The sequence below is a fragment of the Camelus ferus genome, chromosome X, assembly GCF_009834535.1.
Source record: "Camelus ferus isolate YT-003-E chromosome X, BCGSAC_Cfer_1.0, whole genome shotgun sequence".
NCBI classification, from domain to species: domain Eukaryota; kingdom Metazoa; phylum Chordata; class Mammalia; order Artiodactyla; family Camelidae; genus Camelus; species Camelus ferus.
Window position 1 is genome coordinate 60,049,982 of NC_045732.1, and position 21,657 is coordinate 60,071,638.

At 32.7% G+C, this 21,657-nt stretch overlaps 1 protein-coding gene across 5 annotated transcripts in view; it reads left to right on the top strand.

Annotated features, from left to right (window-relative positions):
* The window catches only part of PCDH11X (protocadherin 11 X-linked), a 542,639-nt gene that overhangs the window by 374,670 nt on the left and 146,312 nt on the right, over positions 1–21,657 (top strand). For all 5 annotated transcript variants that reach the window (XM_032475985.1, XM_032475982.1, XM_032475983.1 and 2 more), the window contains one exon: positions 4,313–4,511. In XM_032475985.1, the coding sequence (XP_032331876.1) occupies positions 4,313–4,511 (199 nt within the window). The remainder of the gene's footprint in view (positions 1–4,312; positions 4,512–21,657) is intronic.

Genomic DNA, 21,657 nt, shown 5'->3' on the forward strand with positions numbered 1-21,657 from the left:
CTGACATCTAGAATGAAGCTGTTGATTATTATTATCAAATATGGAAACTCAGACACTTAAAATATGCTAAATAGTTTGATATCAAGACTGTTTTATATATGAATCAAAAAACAACCCTGCATATGGTAATCCTTAAAAAAATAATAACCCTACATATGATTACCCTTTCTAATCAGAGCTCCTGGTGATAGCAGTGAGTCTAAGGTAGGCTGGGTCAGGATATATTAGAATTGGAGTCAGAGGGAATGCAAGGTTGTATGATTAGTTTGAAAAGTTTGACAGGTAATTCTAATGAGGCCTCTTGAACATGATACTCAAGCATTCCATAATGAGATTCCCAGCCTGGCCTACCTCTCTACTGCCAGGTTAACCTTTCTAAAATGCCACTTACATCTTGTGATGGAAATGTAACGATAGTCACCTGATGTTTAGTTGGGAATTATGCCTTCATGAGGCATAGTGGACACAAGAACCTTGGAAATTTGATAGTTTGCCTGTAAACGATTCATCTCGGCGATATCAGTATCACTTCTGAGCGTTCATACATTTTGGAATGTTGATTGATTTGAGGTAAAAATAAGGCATGTAGATTATAGGGGGAGGCACTCTGTGTGTTTTTCTCTTTTGGCAGAAAAATAACTCGCCTTTCAGTACAGACATTTATTCATGAATAATACAGGATTTATTTCCGTCCCATAAAATGACCATTGCAGTCAATAGATTGTTTTAATTTGCCCTAGAAGGGCAGCAGACAGACAAATTATGACATGGTCATTAATGTTGTAGATCTTTTATACTGCGCATAGTAGTCATCGTCAATACTTGAAAAAAGGAAATTATTTCTTTGAGACACTTAAGGAATAATTTTCATGAAATAATTAATATTTCTAAATACATTAGATCAGAAAAATACCTCTGTATTATGAATCTGAGCAGAAAGTGCCTTAAGAGATTAAGGATTCATCCATTAAAAAGTAAAGGGCAAATGAGTTACACCCAGTTGCCAAAATTTACTACAAAGGATTCATAAATTGTTAAGTTCATATGATTATTTTATGTTCAGTTCTATCTGGAAGTGTCACAAATTACAAAATGCAAGCTTAAGAGGAATCATTAAAGTAACCCTAGGAAAATATAGTTAACTGTTCTTTTCCCACTAAAAGTTAAATTTTCAGAAGCCTTTTAAAACAATTCCTTCAAAATTAAATTCTAACAATTTCACTTAAGGAACTATTCATGGAGATTTTATAACACTGTGGACAATCTAGTTAATCACTTGTGCAAATAAAGAGCCTCTTGTGAATTCACTGAATAAAGAAATAGAACACTTTATATAATAGAATTAGTGTAATATAATATATAGAATAGAAATATTTAATCAATGATATTTGAATGCCTTCTATGGATTATAGAAATAGATTAAAAAAAAGTGTTTCATATTATAAAATGAAACTGTGAATTGAGGAAGAAATCAAATCCCCACTATTCAGTTAAACTTCAGACTATTTTAAAAGATAGCCATTCATGACCAAACAACATATCTTGGTGTCCACTTGAGGCTTTCTGATATTTGTTAAAGCTAATATAAACAAGAGAGTTTATTAATATGACTATATGAACCCTCAAAGATGTATAGGCAGTAATGTCACATATAACTTCATCTCAGGAACATAGTGTTGGTGCCAGTGGTACATTATGGGCGTTTAGGAAGGGACGAAAATATAGTTCTGTTCACTAAAGGGAGTCCTCACCAACCCATTTATTTCCTCTTATTTATCGTTAAGGGGATTCAATTTATGTGTCCAGAGGGCTAGGGGTCAGTACATGACCTGGCCAATTACAGATTCACTGTGGGGCATCCCTTTGCAAGAGATTCTAGTTAAGTTACTAGTAGAGGTGTCCTAGGATGAGATATCTTTTTTACTTAAATTGCCTTCTTCTTTTCTGTGTAGATAAGCAAGTGAACACAAAACTCCATTTCTCTTACATCAGGAAGTAATATATATATTTAGAAGCCACAACTTCTATCATTTGATAGAACTTTACCTTCTATTCACTGGCAATTTTAATTCTGTTAGGGTATATGACTCCATCCTTAAATTCTAGATTCATTTATTTTTGTCAGCAGCAATTATTTTCCCATTTATTGATTCTATTTCTATTATCTAGGTCTAATACTTTAAAAAATTTAAGTGATAAAAATACTTTATATACACATACATATACTTGAAATACATTACTTGTGTCTTAATAGAAAGTTAAAATATCTTTTAATAGTTATGCATTATGATGTAAGCAACTGTCAATTAGTCTCATGCTAAACTGGCTCATATACAATGATTTTTTAAATTTATGCATTAAGTATTACTTTGGCTTTAAGTTATATACAACAGCTAATTATAGATATATGTCTACAATATAATGTTTCAGGCATTTCTAAATTCTGTTTTTCCAGGTCTTGCCTTTTTAACAGGCTTATGAGTGAAAATGTTTATATTTTACTTGAAGCGACTGAAAATATATTAACTATAAATAAATTTTAGAACTAAGTGAGGCTTAATCTATAACTAAGAGCTTATGGCCTCTTAGAGACAGAACAATTAAATGCAGCTTCACTGGACTGACAAAATTAGCTCACCATGTCCTGACAGGGTAGAAGAGAAGAGAAAGAGCTCTAAGGCTGCTTTTGTAAAAGGACTCTAATCCCATTAATGAGGGCTCTACCCTCATAACCCAATCACTTCCCAAAGGCCCTACCTCCAAATGCCATTATGTTGGGGATTAGGTTTCAACATGTGAATTTTGAGAGGACACAGGCATGCAGTCTATGGCAATGATCTTCAAATGTTTTCCTATCTCCATTTGAAGAAACGGCTGACAGTCAAACCTTAACTTGTGAAAGGATATGCATTCTGTCATGGAAATTCCTGGTACCTAATTATGTGTGACCTTTGATATGTATAAATTTCTTAAAATAATTTTCTCTAAATTGCATCTTTCATACTACTAGTAGTTAAGTGTTTGGTTGGTCTATTGTTACCTAGCAAACCATCGAAACAAAAAACAAAAATCAATTGTACTTTACATTTTTTAGGTCAAGGATTAGGTAGTGCACAGCAGACATTGTTGCTATCTGTGCTCCACAATGACTGGTGTCTCAAATGCAGTGGCTCAAATGTCTGGAGATGGCTGGGATGGCTCAAATGAAACTATAAGCTATACTGTCCAGAATGGATTCTTTACATACATATTTGGCACCTGAACTAGAGTGGCTGGAGCAGCTGGGCCTCTCTGGGTGCTGTACTTTCGTTCTATGTAGTCTTTCCACATGGCCACCTTGAGCTTCCTCACAATATGGGAGTCTCCCAGTAGTCAGACTTCTTTCAAGTCAGCTGATTTTGCTGAATGAGTATTTAAAGGGAGCAAGGCAAAAGCTGCAAGGTTTGGTTACACAGGACTTACCCATATTCACTGTGGTTAGAGGACTACGTGAGGGTCTGAATACCAAGAGGTGAGGTCCACTGTCAAAGCTGTCCTTGGAGATTAGCTACTACATATAGCAATGCTGCAAATAAAAATACTGCTACATCTGGTGGAGTTATCCTCCTGCTGGATGCCATGAACCAAATCCTTCCTCTATATGCTGGCATGTATATATTTTTGTATTCTGCTATAATTACCATTAAAGATGATACCTATATATAGTTTGCCTTTATAATTATCAATTGTTATCCATACCATGTAATTATTTTTTATTTTTTAAAGTGCAGAATCAATTTAAATGAATTCCAGTTCAAAAGCTTGTCCCAAAGATTCTTTGAAAAGATGATTTGTACTTTTAATTTATCAGCCTACATGATTGAATAAATTTGTATTATTATCTACTGTTTCGGCCTGCCAGAATCTTACAGAGATAGCAATAAAATTGTGTTATATTTATTCATGCTTATTATTCAAAAATGAATTCTTGTCAAATTATAGTTAAATAAATCCATGTTTAAATGATGATCAGAATTTCCAATGTGCTCCAGTGTCTAGAAAGGTGACAGACTCTTGCTTGAGAACAAGTTGACTTTTATTCTGCAACTGGATGTGCCCTGTTTAAAAATATAATAAAAGCAATTCTGCTGCCAGGTGAAGCGAGTTTGAACACAGAGCTGACTGTTCACAAAAGCCTGAAATTGTTCACAATTCAAAATAATGTTAATGTGACTTCACTAGATAGCTGAAATAATACATTTTCTAAATTGGATGCATTAAGCAATTATTCAGATCATAGCTGAAACCCTGTAATTTTCTGTCTTCTTTTCAGTCCCAGCGGCGTGTCACTTTTCACCTACCAGAAGGCTCTCAGGAAAGCAGCAGTGATGGTGGACTGGGAGACCATGATATGGGCAGCCTTCCAAGCACGTCCCATGCCCTGCCCCTTGGCTATCCTCAGGAGGAGTACTTTGATCATGCTGCACCCAACAACCGCACTGAAGGGGATGGCAACTCTGATCCTGAATCCAGTAAGTGATACCTCCCTAGTCCTGCAGTATAAATGGGCTTCTTGTGTTTGCAAGTCAAACAATGGTAGCCGTCATACCTTGGGCCATTTAATTATGTTAGCAGCACATTTTTAAAAGGTGTGATCACATCTACTTTGAAGTTTATTATGAAATTTAATATAGTAATTTTGTTTAGGCATGGATAGAATTTTCTACTTACCTATATATAATATAGGAATTTATTTGTATATAATCAGCCACTTTATTTTATTTTATTCATTTTATTTGTGTACAGATAAACTATTTTTGTAATTCATATAAATTACTTTCTAGATTTTGTTTTTAATTTTTAATAGAGACAAGAACCATAGACAGTTCTTTTTTAAGAAAATAAAAGCTCCTGACTCCAGTGTAGAGGAACTGGTCTGAGGTTTTCAATAATGTATTGAAACCACATGGCTTAAGCCATGTTACTGTTTAGAAAGGCATCCAGATTTGGTCTCCAGACTGAAGGCATAAAGGCTGTATTTTGCACAATCCAAAGCTGTTGAATTCTTGAAAAGGATCATGAAGTTGATACTAAATAGAGAACTTCATTAAATTTATTATGTTGAACATGTATCTTGAACATCCCTGCTTCCTCATAATTTTGGGAAAAACAAAATTTGATAAGGTTATGTTTATCTTAGATTCTTGTATTTGAAGAATTGTAATTGGCTCTAGATATGTTTTATATACATAAAGGTGTGTAGGTCCAAAAAAGCACACCATATATGTGACAGAGAAGAGTCCTAGGTATTTAAAAAAAAAAACAAACTGAAAAACGGGACCAAATAATTCAGTGGTAGAGTGTGTGCTTAGCATGCATGAGGTCCTGGGTTCAATCCCCAGTCCCTCCATTAAAAAAAATACTAATAAATAAATAAATAAACCTGATTACCCACCTCTCCCCCCCAAAAAATTTGCATAAAATAGAAATTTTGAAAATCTTTTTTGATCATTATGGATTGTATGGATACATAATTTAAATAAACATCTAGTTTTAAAAACAAAATGGCTTCCCCATCATTGTAGTTTAATCCCTTATTTTTGAAACTCAAAACAAGAAGGGAAAGGTACTGATTAAACATGAAAATGTAATCTAACACTAAACCTACAGGACCAATGACGGCATAACAGCCTCTTTCTCTCTACAAGAGTAGACCCTGGAAGTTAAAGGTGTTTTCAATATAAACATTTTAGAGAATTTTTAGTTACCAAATTCAGAAAGTCCTAAACATCTATCTCTATATTCAATTTTATACTTAAAATAATTTTTCATTCTATAAAATGCAACACTAATCTAGCTTTTATTTACTGTGCGTGACAGGACATAATGACTTCTGGTAGAAATACAGGACTGTGACTATATCTGCTACTGTAAAGAACTCAGAGCCAATCTCGAATAAGAATATGGTCATAAGTAACAAATAGGCATTAAGCAAATGTATCTTTACTCTTTTCACTTCACAAATTATTATTTTAATTGTAGGCCTATCACTGCCTTGTTAATCGCTAGTTAATTACAGATGAAATAGGCATTGTTTTTATAAACTAGAGAGAATTGATTCTTTTGTATATGATATGTGCCACTAAGCCCTTTTCTTAGAGAATTGTATAGCAGTGATTAAATAATAAATTCAGAGTAAGCATCCACAGTGTGAATTTAACCCTGAAATAAATTTTCCAGCTGAATGAGACTAAGATGGTAAATTATTGATATAATAGGGACAGAATTGATATGGGTTAGAAATTATTATAAAATATTTAAAATTAAATACAACTTTATCTCAGTTGTTTAAAAATATTCAAGTGCAGAATTCTTCATAGAACTTGATTATATTAGTAGTTGAATGCAAGTGTACACCTCATACTAATATAGTATTGTAAGTAAGCTATACTTCAATTAAAAAAAGAGTCTAAGTTTAGCAACCATGTATGAGCTGACATATTCAAGAGCTTTATTTATTTTTATTTTTTAAACATTTTTTTTCTTACTTTATTTTTTTAAGGGGGGAATTAGGGGTAATTAGACTCTTCATTTATTTAATGGAGGTACTGAGGATTGAACCCAGGACCAAATGCAGGCTAAGCATGCACTCTTCCACTGAGCTATACCCTTCTGCCAAGAGCTTTATTTTTAAAGCTTGTTTCTACCAGGACTAAACATTTCTCTCCTCTAATCATATTGACACTATTATTTTGACTATTAAATATTTTGTTCATAATGACTCTACAGGATGAAGCAATGGCAAATTTCAAGTTCATGAAGTTCTTTATTAATTATGCTTTTTTTTAAAATTGGGATGGCAGTAGGCAATAATAATGATAATACAAATAATACTTGTTTGCTATTTGTTATTTTTAGAAACTTATACAAAAGACAGAAACTATTAAAATGAATATCAATTTCTGTATAAGTCTAACAATATTTGTGGGTTAACATTTAAAGTTTATTTTTACTACAAGTAAAATTAGTAGCTACCAACTCTCCCACTGAACCAGAAACTTCCCTCTAAACCATGTTCCAAGAGAATGTTGTCCATTTTGGACAATAAAGGACCTTAATACAAGTGCAGTAAGCACACTATTTTATTTTAAATGAGGTTCTATTATCTTAATGTGGCACACTAGTGAGATTGTTAACATATACATGCGTGTTTTGTTTAAAAAAGAAAAAAAAAGAGCTGATGCAAAATTTGCCATCACAAAATAATTTCTTTGGTTAATATAGATGATAAGGTACTTTTGATTCTTCAAAAAGAAACTCTGTAGCCCTGAAATAGTACATAATAATGGGTCTTGTGATATGGAGCAGATGCCAATAAACTGTGTAATGTTAGTCAATAGCACCACGAATAAGAATGTAAATGTTTAGAGGAAATAAACGCTGTCCTTAAGCAATAGAATTAATTTATGCAGTTCTCATTTCATATTTTGAAATGCATTGCATCCTCAATCTGCTTTCTTTTCTGCTAATGAATTGCCTAAAATAGTATGTAGTTCTGAAAATTCCTTGTAAGTTCACAAAAAGAGATAGAACCACAACTTTTATGGATAAGATCGTACCCAAAATTTGCTAGAGGGATTTATTAATACTAGTTTAAAATATAGTTCCCAGGTTGATAAAAATCTGCTGATTAGCTGCAGAAATTATGCTATCCATTCTCTTGAGTCTTTTGCCAAGAATATTAACTCTCCTTTCTAAGATAAAGAAGAAACAAGCAAACTCAGTCCAATTATTTCTCTTTCCGGAGATAAGTTTAATAAAATATTCTGTCTCATTCCATTTAGAGGCTTTTTGAATTTTTAAACTTCACAGTTGCAATCTCCTGACTTGAGCCGTTAGCATGAGGATGACTTAATGCCATTCTGTGCAGTTTTTTCTTCCTTAGCTAACAACTTATGTCCCAGAGCTTTCCGCCCATCATAACCCCATCAAATTATGTGTACCATTTCAAACAGAAGGGCCCTGCTCTTTGAAGCTGGCTAATTAGGTAAAAAATCTAAACAAACAGAAATCTAACCCATACACAGCATTATTGGTTGCTGCTGTGTTATTATGAATACTGTAACAGGTCACTCCTTCGCATTTTCAAAGAATCTTGTGGAGACACACGAGACTGTGGCCCTAGTAGACAGCAGAGTATGACTGTGCACTGTGAAGAATTTTGTATGTCAAGATGGAGTATTCATGGAGAGATCTGAGGACAGTGTGATCCTCTTGGGACCACTCTAAACACACTAAATTACATATGGCCCTAAGTTCATAGATATTTGTTTACAAGTAGCATCAGGTAAATATAATTTACCAAGAGAAGAGTTAAAAACACTTCCCAACTTTCTTTTGTAAAACATTGCTTTGATGTTATAATTCAGACTAAGTTCTGAAAGACATGGCAATATTCGCCAAGATCTACCATGTTAAACTACAGAGATTTCTGAATAGTTCATCCATATGAAGTCAGAATGTGTGTAATTTTTTTCCCTTAAATAGAGAATGCATTGCTACTCTCTCACTATGGGTAAGTTGGAGTGAAAAGGATAACTACCTCTAAATTTCTAATGATCTGTTGGCATATTATAATTTGACTGATCATAGATAACACTCATGTTTCTGTGGAAGAGAAATGGTAAAAAAAAAAAAAATTTTTTTTTTACTAAAAAGATTCAAGTCAGTCTTCAGTCTACCAGATATAAATTAGTTCATTTTCAGAGAAAATCCTCTTAAATGAAGGGGGGAAAAGGCTTCGTTTAGTCTGTGTTTTAGTGTTTTTCAACTGCAAAAGTTATGTCATCTGCCTTTTTTGAAACCTCTTCATTGAATGTGGTCATTATGCACATGAAGTTACTCTACTTACATTACAATTGGTCTAGTGTCTGAAATTTGAACTTAAAGTTACTGAACACATGTAAAATTTTATCAACTTTAAAAAAATTGTTTTGTAATGTTTTTCTTTTACTTTATCATTTCTGTGATACAAAAGGAACAAAAATAGAATTCCAAGAGCATTTAGGGCTAAAGAAGTTCTACATTTAAATTAAAGAGTAATATGTTTCATCATTAATTTAAAAATGATAAATCTCTCTGCTAAGGTATATCTTGGGTTAGCACATCTCTTTGACATTCATTTTTCTTTCACTAGATCAGGTTTGCTTAGAACTCTAACACAGTACTAATTAATTCTCAAAAAAGAAAGTAATTAATCTTTTCCTGGCAACACATTTTGATTGATCCTCTACCAGTAATCTAATTAATTGGTATAGAAAGTGGGAGACCGATTTGATTGACTAGAGTACTACTCAGAGAAATGCCAAATTTTGTCTTGTTCTGCTGAGACTGTTGACATGAATAACACCATGGTAATTATTAGTTGAATGTTTGATAGTTGAGTATCTAATTCTAGATACAGAAGTTGGTAAAATTTTTGAAAAGTATGAAACTTTAAAAGAATTGCTTAATAATGGATCATTGAAACCCAGCCTTTCATAGTTGAGAATATTAGGAGTCAGATATCTAAAGGCAAAATAAAACTACCCAAATATTTTCTCAGGCAAATTTTGATATACTAAGACTGTGTTAATCATTCATCTGAAAAATTCAACCATTCATTTTTGTTAGAAAAAAGAGTAATAATGGTTTATATATTTAAGGGAACCATAGCCCTTACATTTTCAGAGGATGTCACAGAAAATGACCTAAATCTACAGTTTCACAAGTGTTACCCATATAAATGTTAATTAGGTACTTTTGCTTGTTGTCAAATACCCAGGACATTTGACTTCATTGGCCCTCTAATATTTTTTAAATGCATTTTTTAAATGCATTTTTGAGGGAAGCCACACATCAATTCCTGTACTACAACAAAAAGAAAAGTGAATGCCATCATTGCGTTAATATTGTTACGTGAAACCAAGTAGGAAATGTACTCAACCTCAAAAAGAGAAGTTATGTTCCTTTTAAAGGTTAAATATCCATCCAAGCCAATCCTGTCTCGGCTGGCTATGTATGTGATAGATGGTTTCCTAAAACTGTGTTCATTCCTAGCCTGTGTAGTAGTGTCAGTCCAGGGTAGGGGAAACTGAAATAAATAAATGATTTGAATCAGCTCAACAAACCGGAAGTCACAGATTTTGAAAGATAAATCAATGACTATTTCTAAGGAGTGACATCATCAACTATCAGTTCTATTAGTTATGTCCCACTTGGTAAAAGGGACTGAACTCAATGCTCCTGTGTTTTGCAGGTATCAGACAAATGCCTGGTAACTTCCATCACCTTGCCAATAGACAATAATTTATAGCTTTATCTTTCTACTGAAATAATAAAAAAAAAAAAAGATTCCTTTGGATAGAGTAATACTTTTTTTAAGCTAACAAGAATATCCAAAATCACTTTTATTCATTCTCACAGGAAAAGCATTGCAGTCATGAATACTGTCTGTGACTACCAGTTTATTTTAGACCCTGGTATATTATATAAATAATAGTGTCTATAAATAGATGAGAAAGATTGGTTCCACCCAAGAGTTCAGCTGTTTACCATTGCTTGGGAAAGAATAAGGCACACTTGATAGTAGTGTGTATACTAAATGAGCTTAGGCAGATATAAACAGTTATCTAGTGGCAGACACTCTGTAATGTGTATTAATTTTACGCTCCATAATATGTATTAATGTTGTCACTTAAACTGACATGCTTTTGAAAAGTCAGTTTTTTCCTACTCAAATTTAGGAAAGTTAAAAAATATATCACAATAAGAAATGGATGAAATAAATCTTAACATACCATTCTATCGCATCTAACTTTCCTATACAGAAAATGCAACCCCAATATTGTGACCAATCGAAAAATGACATCTAATTTGGAGTATCTAGGCTTTGTGAAGGCAATGAAGGATTTATACTAAAGATAATCTAAAAAAAAAAGTCACAAAAGTCATGGATCAAAATGAAAAGTGTATCTCTAAAGTTGGAAACTTTAGGATAGGATTCCATTTGGGTAACAGCCTCTAAGATGAGTGTATCTTTAGTATCTTAAATCTAATATGCATTAGATAGAGGTTTATCACTCAGAAGCAGGCCACTCTAAGTAAAGCAATCTTTTATCTTGTCTTTTCTGTTTGAAAATGACAAGCACTAAGAGCTTGACACAAGCTGCCAATTGAAAACCAACGCCGTAAGGTCTGGAATGTCAGTAAGCTTGAATAACCACCTTCAGTGACAGAATAGGTGGCCTTCTCTTCACAATAAGCCTTCCTTTGCATCTAAATTTTTATTAGGCTACCCACACCAGATAATAAAGTTCATTTGACATTTATGTTTCTATTATTTATGAGCCACGAGGCAGTTCTTTTTATGACCTTCTTCTGTCTTTCTTCTGCTGCTTTTATCTTACTCTTAGTTCTCACTTTTCTTTGCCTCTAAGACAAGAATGTTTGCCATTTGTTCTTTTTTGTAGTTCTTTGAAAAATGATATAATCAGGAATGCAAGATGTAACTTTTGGGTGACTTGGAATATTTAGTAGCGTGAGCCACACACCAATTTCTTGTTTTAAAATAATTTATAAATTTTAATGAATGAGAAGCATTATAGTAATATATGTTGTCCCCTTGACACTTTTAAATTGTACAGAAACTTGAGACCCTCATAACTGCTTGCATTAACAGAACACTCAACAACTAGGGAGTTTATCAATGAAATCATTAAATAGTGAATAATTATAGACAATCTGTCTTACCATGATTTCTGCAATTTGTTAATTTACATCTTTATTGAATATTGAAGATTCCCAATAGAAAATAGGCTAGAAGTCACAGTGTTTGCTGAACCAATTTTTTCCTCATTTTAATCAATAATCTTAGTAATTGTTGTCCCGATTCCACTAAAATAAAAATAAAATACACGATAGTCTGGCACTTTACTTTTTTTAATCTTTTATTGGAACAATTTGTAGGGTACATAAAAAAGGGGATTATACAGAGCTCTAATATCCCTTCTAGGGTCATAACTTCATAACTATTAAAATCCCAAAATGTACATGTTCAGATGTTGCCATTTATACAGTCTTTGAATTTCAGAGCTCTAAGGGACCTTACTGTCATTTAGTCCAACTCCCTCATTATGCAAATAAGAGAACTGAGATTTAGACCTTTTAAGCAATAGCTTAATGTCCTAAACCAAGATTTAATGTTTATCATGTTCTAAACTAGAAGAGTCACTAATGTTGGTAAGCAGCTCCTTTTTTGTAATTTAAATGAAGCAACTTGTTGAGAATAGATAAGTATAAAATTTAAATATTTACCATCCCTCAAGGGGAATGCTGTACTATATCCATATGGAAACATTTTGTATATATGTGATGAGACCCTGTATTAAAATTTTTAAAAGGTTCCCATTTAGCATCTTCTACAACTGAAAGGCAATTTGAACAATATGGACTGATGATTTCTAAAATTACTATTAGTGCTAACCAATAAAAGTTTTATGGGGAAAATTGCAAACATGCTGAATGTTAATGATTGCTATGTCAGGAAAGCTAGCTAATCTTTACTATGATTATCTAACATAGATACATTTTTTATTGCGTGTGCAGGCACACGTGTGCGTGTGTGTGTACTGCTTACAGAGCAAATGGGATTAAAAAGGAATTGTAGAAGTTAAATTTCCTCTGAATATGGTGAAAAGTACATATAAGGAATCTCAAAGGGGTGAAACGCAGAATGAATATGTAAATATATCCCTCATCCATTCTGCTGAAAACTCAACTCTTCCTCCATTCTGAAATTCCTGTCCAGCCCTACTTCAAATTTCTAGCAGGATGATGAAGTTATAATTAATAGAGAAGTGATTTTGATAGACTCAAGTGTACTGAGTTAATAGCATGTTTCACATTATAGTAAAAATGTTTGGAGAAAACATTTTAATAATCTTATGGGCAAGGATTAGAACTGGAGATTAAAGCAGGGTAACTTTTAGGATTAGAAGCTAAAAAGGAGTAGCACTCTGCTCACACTTTTAAGTGAAGAAGTTTGTCTTATGTAGGAAGTCTGTTAGCTTTTATTTATACTCAATCGATGACATGGAAGTTCAGTTCTCTGGATTGAGAAAGCTATGTTGAAATTTAAAAAAAATATTTTGAGAAAAATACTTTTTGGTTTCACAAATAGCATTGTTTTTACAGCTCAAAATTAAGCATGTAAAAAACGATTATCTTTACTTGGCTTTTAGAAGATTCTTCTCCTGTTCTTTGGCTCGTCAGTGGTGTATTGCAGGGCTCAATGACACATTAGAGTTTTTGTTTTAATGGCCTCATTTTCCAGGATTGGGCTCAGATCAGGTATACTTATATATAGATCTACTCATGTAAATTAATCTAAATCTGAATTGCATAATTCTTTCCTAATTGATAGTTCTATGTAACTACACAATGCCTGTCTGCAAAATATGTGTCCCCATAATGCATAAATACTCCTTGGCTTTGATTTGCAGAAAGAGAGCCAATTTTACAGAGGCACATACATGTTGTCTAAGTCCTTTTAAAGAATGTAGCAAATTAATCTTTGATGTAGCAAATTATTTAAGACTAAGTTAAATATTAACAAAAAATTCAGAGATTCTTTGCTTAATTCAGACTTTAGTTACAAGGATGCAGTATTCATCAGAGGTATTTTTGAAATATGAATACACCAAAGACCTTCTCAGTTGGATCGTCAAGCTTTTTAATCAGCTATTTCTCTTTAATTGCGTTTTTTCCCCCAGAAATAATTTTGTATAAAAGCTAGTTTTACTAGTTTAGAACTGTTGCAAACATTGCCATACTAGTGTTTTCTAATGTTTTTCCCCTATCCTCCCAGCTTTGATTCGAATTGAATTGGACAGGAGAATAGGGTATATCCAAAAACTTCGTGTCTATACATTATCATTCCATATAGAAAAAAAGCAGATTGCTTTCAGGACAGAGAGTAAAAGACCCTGCAATAGATGAAATTAATCACACATTTTTAAACTCAGTTTTCTGAGCTGTTTCAGCAGTACTGTTTTTGCAAAAAGAAGAAAATACCGGAGCAAATTCAAGCTAAGACCTTAAGAGACCTTGATTTTAAAAGACATTGATTTTCTTTGTTTGCCCACTCCCAGATAGAGTTTTTCCCTGAAATTGAAGAATTTTAACTCTCATGAGATTAAAAAAAAAATACATTAAGATGAATTGTAGATATGTTTTGTCCTCACCCATTTCTGTTTTAGTTTCACATCTACGAAAGTCAGCCTAGTTGCTGTTGTAATATGTATGATTAATCAGTTCTGAAGAGAAGCATTCTAATGGGATGGGGCCAGACTACTCGGTTAGACACTCAGTCCTGCAAATAACTAGTGATAAGACATTTGGTAAGACATTTAAGCTCCCGGTGCCTCCGTTTTCCCCATTTAAAAAATAACATTAATAGTAACAGCTGTCTCAGAGCATTGTTGTATTAATTGAGTGTATGTACATGTATCTGAGTATATACATATACTTATAGCATTTTACAAGATTTATTTCTTGGGACAATGCGTATTCTCACACAGTACTTTCCAAAGTTTCACATGCATACCCGACTCCTGGAGATCTCGTTAACATGTAGACAGAGTAGTCTGGTGTGGGAACCTGAGATTTTGCATTTCTAACAAGCTCCTAGGTGATGTAGATCCTGCCAGTCAGAGACCCATACTTTGATTAACAAAGTTCTAACAAATGTGTTGAATAATTGACCAAAATAGAGATGAGGGATAGCAGTGCAGCAGTTGGCTATGATGAATTAAGGCATTAAAATAACTCCATCTGTGATAAAGCCTCAGTGAAGTTTACATTATATATTAAGATTTATCAAAATGTACTGTATTGGCGTTTATATCATATACAGTTTGGGATAAGTCTTGTACTGAAGTGTAGAAGAGCACTCTAGATGGTTTTGAAGTGTTAGAGTATACTCACTTAATTCTTCAACAAAAAGATTTTTTTTCTTACTGTCTGTTCATACATACAGGGACACACACTCACACAGACACACACAAGTGCACACATCTTATTTCTTTGACAATTCTCATTTGAAAAACAGTACATTCTATTTATAAGTCACCATGGCATCTAGGTGAGGATAAGTGCTCTTTCTATGCTGGGTGTGTAGCTATACACAGGCTCTCTCCATTTCTGGGAAACGAATCAGAACAACAGGACAGATAGGGCATTAACGAAGTAGAGATCTAGCTGCACCATCAACTAATCGAGTCAGCAGACATATGCACATGAAGTCATTACGCTTCCCATCACACACAAGCCGCTTAAGAACCCTTCTGGATCATTGCTGGTGTTGATGTTCTGATTTCCACGAACTATTATCAGAATGCGGAAGGTGAAGAAAGAAAGTCGAGAAAGTGACAAAAAGTAAACACAAAGACACAGATAAGTTTCCTATTGAATGTAAGGTACTGGACTATTTTATTTGACTCCTTTTGCATGTATCCAGAAGAATCTGCTCTTTGTGTATGCCTCTTGAGTCATAAAAAAGGAACGTCCCGTTGTTAAAGTCCTGATAGTTTTGAGAAAGCATATTTGCTGAGCAATTCAGTGGGGATGTATTATATGATCGGAACTTTAATTGGGTAACTGCTGATTATGTGTGAGCTTTATTTCTTCCTTTATCTCATTGCTTACTAATATATCCTAGTTTAGTTGGAAAGAGTGAAGAATTATTGACTGATTATTTGTTCTTGCATTGCATTTTATTATCATCATTCATTTTCTTTGCAATCTTTCCCGTACTCTCCTCCTCCCCATATGTTTTAAGAGGCTCCATGCCTCAAGCCTAATGGACATAAAATGAAGGGAAGTCTGTGTTTTTAGTACGCATGATGCTTCCTGAATATAGATGCTGAGGGAAATTGTAGGCAGATGTATTTTCATCTCTTATGGTATTTGGCTTTTTCTATTTCACAGTAGCCATCAAAGATAGTCAAGCTCTATCCAACATTGTGGCTTATTTGAATTCAAATTTCACGGAGTTTAAGATATAGTAATTACTTTCTTTATTTCCAGTTATTTTAGAAGTTTCAAATTAACTATCAGAACTTTTTTTCCCAGAGATGAATAATTTAGGATCCTAACAACAACAACAACAACAACAGTAGCAGCAATATTAATAATCATACAGTCAACATAAAATGTTCAGGTTTAAATTTATAGACTGTATACTTTTCTTTGTAAGTGGGTGGATTGATATGTTAGAAGAGTAGATGGAGAACGCGTTACTGCTAATTTGTAAATCAGGCTTACCCTCATACGCTGTAGGCACAAGTGCAAATAAATATTCCTCCCCAGGGAGAGGAGTGAACATGATGAAGATAAAGCAAACTAACTTAATCTCAGCAGGAAGAGATAAAAAGAATACTTGCCATTTTTAAAACATACCACCATTTTCAGAGACAGAAACCATATTTAACGTTATGTTTTTATTGTATAAACATGGCAGCCCCGTGTTTTTGCTCTATTACAAAAGCATTTTGATGTAAGTTATATTTCTTAGGTGCTCTGTACAATGACTGTATTACATGAGACCAAGCCATTTTATTGGAATATTTTAAGGTGATTTATTGCAAGGAACTTCATGGCAAAATGCCATTTCTTTAAAAAAAAAAAAAAGAAGTCATAGATGAGCACAAATATATGTTTTTAATCAATGAAATTTAAATTTTTTTTTATCTTGATATTAGTAAAGAAACTGCTGTATATCTGGGATGCTGAATGTCCTATCAGACTTCAGCCTGTGCTGATTTATAACGAGTAATTATCTAATGAAGATAGTGTTAGGCATGCATGAGAGTTCTTGAAGCAATGATTTGCAATTTTGACAAATTACTGTAGATCAAATGATAATGCCTCATTTATATTCTTTCTCCTCTTTCTTGAATCTACATCTTTAAGCAAATGCAGAAATGGCTTTCAAGAGAAATACTCATTTGTATGGAGAAGTAAATGGCCCTTAGATGGATACATGAATTAATCCCTAGTGTCCTCTTTGAGTTACTCTTTCCTGTTTTTGAAGGAAAGAATAATTTTGTTATCAAATTAATAGATACAAGTCTACTTGGTATTGTATATTCCTTGGAAAGGACATGGTTAAGGATCAAGGGACCTGAGATACCTAGATTCTGGCAGTAACTCTTTGTGACCTTGAAGAGGTCAGTTATTCTCCTTAGGTTTATGTTACATATTTGTAGAATAACAGGCTTGGAATAACTCTAATTTTGTGGTTCAGTTTTCCCATACATAATATATTCCAGTTAAACGGCAATTTAAATATTCTCTACTTTTTTCTGTTACATTACCTTAATTTGTTAATGTTGAATAATACCTATCGCTAATACCCGTTATTCATCCCAAAGGATTGAATTTGAATATTCTTTTTGAGCTAACAAAATGGTGTGCATTCTGAAAAATATAATAACTTCAAAATGAAGGTGAAGACCTTAGATACCTCAAAAACTCACCAGCTAAATATCTAGGAGAATATCTTACCCAGCTTAAGCCTTAAGGGAAATTCTAGTAGAAAAATATGTATAATATAACTTTAAGAAATATTAGAGAAAATAAAGGAAATATTTTAAATGATCACAGGCAGCAATGAGACTTTTTTAAAAAATATCGTTAAAGTATTCTATGATACGTGTTGATTTATTGTCAGTGATTCACAGGTACCGAATCAATCATGTATAAGTTTAGGGAGACAGAAAATTTCCTGGAGAATTCTGATAAAACATAAGGTGATTGCAGTGAAAAAATATATATTACTTAAGGAGAATCATTATGACTTGAGAAATATTTATTTTTCTATTTTAACATGTTAAGGGGTAACTTAAATAATCCCCCCCAAAACCTATTATTTTTCATGTGCTACTTTATTTACAAACAGAGATACACACAGACATGTATCTTTTCAATTATGTTGTATTTTTTGTGTTATTCCTAGAATGATTAAAAAAGAAAGCAGTGTGTAATTAACTTTGTCTTTAACTACACACATCCTCCCTTTCCACTGTCCACTGTCTTATCATAAATGTCTAAGTCTTTTATGCCTTTTCTGGTGGCTATTTTGACCACACAGCTGTCCTTAGATCTTTTCTTAATAACACCGAATTTCACAATTGCTTCTTAGGCAAATACAAGATGAACAATTAGCATTGATTTTTCAACAGATTCTATTGTATGTTTCTTCTTTTATATGTATTTATAATTTCATACATTTGCCAAAAGTATATATAGATAGATAGATCCCCATTCAGCATTTTTTTCCCTTCATTGAAGAAAGTATCATCTAGCCAAATGTTGAAATGAAAAATATATGCTTTTTCTCCCTGTAGACCTGCCAAGGGCTTACACTTCTTATGGGTTAATGATAAGCCTTACCTCCTACCTGTGGGTTGGTGAATAAAGATTATTATTTCATTAGATTTCATTCGGGTGGAAAGAGAGGATGTGTGTAGTTAAAGACAAAGTTAATTACATACTGCTTTCTTTTTTTAATATACTATGAAAAGCATATTGCAAGTAAAAGTATACTTGCTTCATTCAACACAGGCCTGGTAATAATGTGTAATAATTGTATTTTTGTTAGAGGATATAGTACAGGTAAGAGAAAGGAAAGAAAACCCTTATGTGAACATAGTCTCTCACTGGGAGCAATTAGGTGCTCTATTTATACAACACAAATACACACACATATATTTTTTCAATTATGTTGTATTTTTTGTGTTATTTCTGGAATGATTCATTAAGTTCTTAAGAGCCCATGGAAATATTATATTAAAGACTTGTATTACGTATCTGACATAGTATCTTCAAATCCATTAAAATACAGTTTCTAAGAAATGTAACACATACGGTATGCTCCAAGAACTCGTATTTTGTTCTCAGGTCATTAATATGATGATGATATGGTGAATTCTTGATAGAGTTTCAAACACAATTTCTGATATCCTTAATGCTTACCATCCAAAGACAGTAATACTGAGGTCACTTCCATTTTCATCACTTCAATTTAATGGATTATTTGTAATTTGTGTACTTAAAGGTCTTAGGGACTTTTATCCAAGTTAGTCCATTTATCATGTTTAAAACCCGAGGTTCTCTGAGGTTTTCCATAGAAATGATGGTGGCTTTCATATGATAGTAGGTTTTTTAAGTCTGTGAAAAAATTGTAGTTCGACAGAATATCTTCTGGTTTTTAAATTTGCATTACAGAATGATAGCTAGACTGTCATTATTTCCTGATAATATTAAACAACAAAGTCACTTTTTCTCTGAGAGTGTGGCTTACTTCTGCTGTCAATATTACTTTTAGGGATAATCACTGAATGATATTTCATAGGACTTGTAAAAAATACTAATAATGCCTTAAATGTCATTATCTGTAAATTGTGTTTAATGACAGCTTTTGCATTAAAAACCTACTTGACAAAGATCATTCGTAAATAATGTAAGAAATAAATACCTTGGATAGGGAGCTTATTTTCAAAAGGAAGGGTAAATAAAGGAAAGAAAAATCATAGCTAAAATATTCCTTAAGAAGAGCAAGCTACGTTATTGACTTCTATTTTTTGAACATTATATAATAACTAACTTTCCTTCTGAGCGTCTATATTCTCTTTTCCAATCTAAGCATTTATTGAAGGTGAAGATATAGTGATAGTGAATAATTTTAGTAACTTATTTTATATGTATAATAATAAAACAGCAGGTTGAAAACTAAATGTACTAGATTTTTATAGATTATAATTAATGGTATATAGTGCATTTAAATCCAGGAAATCTTACTACAATGCCTTTGAGTTACTGCTAATAGCTTCCAGAACAAAGTAATACGTTGAAAAAATGATAAACCGTAAATCACTAATAAAGTATAACAAGTCCATTTTTATCCAATTTAAGATAAAGATGACTTAGACATTTAGACAGAGGATTACTGTCTGTCTTGAGATAATGAAGCTGCCTCATATCTTAGAAATTTCCCTGAGTTTCATATGAACTCAAGTCAGTCTGCATTATTCATTTACATCTAGATCTCAACTTTACAATCTACAAACCTCCTATTTATTTTGGTTCAAAACATGATGCGTTGTTGCATGTATAGAAACAGATACCTAAATGAGTACCTGTTTCTATATGTGCGCAGAGATACGTGTGGGGAAATATACTTGCTATTTATTTTGTAGATGTGAGTTTATAAGTCACTTCATGCATTCCTCCCATGAGTTTAAAAAGAAATCTCTTCTGCTTGCTAAATCAAGTTGTAAATACCTCATTTAGTCTGCTGCTACAGTAACTCATAAGAAGAGAAAGGTTGCTTTTCCATATTTTACCTCTGGCCTCATCTTATGCCACTGACTGCTGATTATAAGTACTATTAGTGAGACTGAAATCAGCATGGCGCACTCAAGTTGCTTTTCAAATAAAGTTCTTGTTTCAGCATTTAGTTTCCCAAAAGGCTTTTAATCAAGGTTATGGGAAACTCCATAAACTTTCTGCTGAATATTTAACAAGCTGGAGGTCACTGCAAACATGTCTTATCAAGGGCAAGTGAAATGAGATTGCAATCAGGAAAATAGAAGACTTGATGATAAGCAAAGCTTTGTCTCTTAGATAAAATCTAAAAAAAAATCAAAGTGACTCCCATTTTCACCTTTCCATTATAGGATTTAATTTTCCTAGTTTGAGCCATAATTTTCAAAAATGGTAAATAGGACTGAGTAATTCATTTGATTTGAATCACTAGCTTATCTTTAAAATGATGATTGTAAGTAATTCTACACAATGGAAATACTGGCAGCATTCAACTAAGAAGGCTTCACTAAAGTTTCACAGTTTAATATTAAAAGCATAATTCCTTTTGGTAAAAATAAATTATAAATGCTATGTCATATCTGTACATTGTCTGGTTGATCTAATCTACTTTTACTACTAATACTTAAATCAAAAATCTAACAAAACTCTGTTTCTACCTTTAGAAGAATCAAAAGTTATGAAAGAAAATAGAACCAGATTTTAAAATACTTACATACTTCACCAGCCTCAGAAGTGAATGAATGAATGAATGAATGGACTTTCAGTCTACCCTCATTTATGTTCAAATTACCTACATAGAGAAGTTGTCTTTAGCTGGATCATATGGAAATGTAGAATGAAATTTTTAATTGTATCTACTCTCCTACCTAATTAACAAAAAATCTATGTACTATTTTAGCTTTACTATACCTTCAAGTTTTAATCTATAGTAAAAATATAATACCATTTGTAACTTATATTAAAATTTTATGTATAAGACTAGGAACCTTATTCTTTTCTAAAGAGAAAGTTTCTTTTAAGGGAAAAAATAAATAATAGAGCTGCAAATAGATTATAACTTCCCTTCTTCTTGCTTACATATCTTTGGAACACTTTTTCTAGCAGAGTTTAAGTAGAACTGAGAGTGGCTAGGCCATAGGTTGGTCTTTGAAATTAACCACTAAATTCTCCTACTCCATCCAGTGCATGGGTGAGGTAGGCAGATATTGGAGAATGGACTTAGCTACATATAATATAACCAGCTCTGACCTC